The sequence below is a fragment of the Eimeria tenella genome, genomic scaffold (genome assembly GCF_000499545.2).
Source record: "Eimeria tenella Houghton genomic scaffold, Eth_scaff3122, whole genome shotgun sequence".
NCBI classification, from domain to species: domain Eukaryota; phylum Apicomplexa; class Conoidasida; order Eucoccidiorida; family Eimeriidae; genus Eimeria; species Eimeria tenella.
This window is the reverse complement of record NW_013542988.1, coordinates 448-1,313: the sequence shown is the minus strand read 5'-3', so window position 1 is coordinate 1,313 and position 866 is coordinate 448. Positions and strand designations below refer to the sequence as shown.

The 866-nt window shown below is 53.9% G+C and overlaps 1 protein-coding gene across 1 annotated transcript; it reads left to right on the top strand.

Moving 5' to 3' along the window:
• Positions 1–445: 445 nt before the first annotated feature.
• ETH_00042305 (uncharacterized protein) lies at positions 446–716 on the top strand (the record flags this gene model as incomplete). The annotated part of the gene is made up of 1 exon (XM_013376093.1): positions 446–716. A coding segment is annotated over one exon (271 nt), but the record flags the coding sequence as incomplete, so codon positions are not given.
• Between the last annotated feature and the right edge of the window lie 150 nt (positions 717–866).

Sequence of the window (866 nt, the reverse complement as noted above, 5' to 3'; positions counted from 1 at the left end):
TGCTGCTGCTGCTGCTGCTGCTGCTGCTGCTGCTGCTGCTTTGCTGGCGCTATTGCCGCTGCAGGCCCTGCTGGTGCTGCGTGCCGGTGCTGCTCTTGCTGTGTGCTGCTGCTGCTGCGTATCGGCATTGCTGCTGCTGCTGCTGCTGCTGCGTATCGGCATTGCTGCTGCTGCTGCTGCTGCTGCAGCGGCGAGCACATTGCATCATGCAGTTTCCTTCTACCTAGTAATGAATCAATCTGCTTCTCAATTTTCGCGTCTCCTGCTGCTGCTGCTGCTGCTGCAGTGCGTGCGAGCCTCCACGCAGCAGCAGCAGCAGCATCCGGTTTCTCGCTGCAGATGCGGAATATTCCGCACAAAAGACCATTCACACGAATAAAATAATTATTTATTTATTTATTTATTTATTTATTTATTTATTTATTTATTTATTGGTTTGCTGCAGGTATCGGCCCGCGCACCTGCTGCGGCCGAAGCGGGTGAGCGTAGCAGCAGACTACTTTGCTGCTGCTGCTCCTTGCATGTTTTTCGAGAAGCTAAATGAGTCTTGGGAAGTTTTATTTTTCGAAAACAACAAAAGAAGCAGCAAACCCTTTCCCGTCAAGAAGTTCGGAGTTGCTGCAGCAAAGCAAAAGGCCACCCAGTTCGCCATACAAATGCAGGTGCAGCAGCAGCAGCAGCAGCAGCAGCAGTGGCAGCAGCAGCAGATGCGGTAGCGAAGCAGCGACAGTAGCAGCAGCAGCAGCAGCGGTAGCAGCGGCAGCAGCGGTAGCAGCGGCAGCAGCGGTAGCAGCGGTAGCGGGAGAGTGCTTCTGTTGCTGCGCTGCTGCTGCTGTTGCTCTCCGCTCTGTTCATGTTGTCTCTCT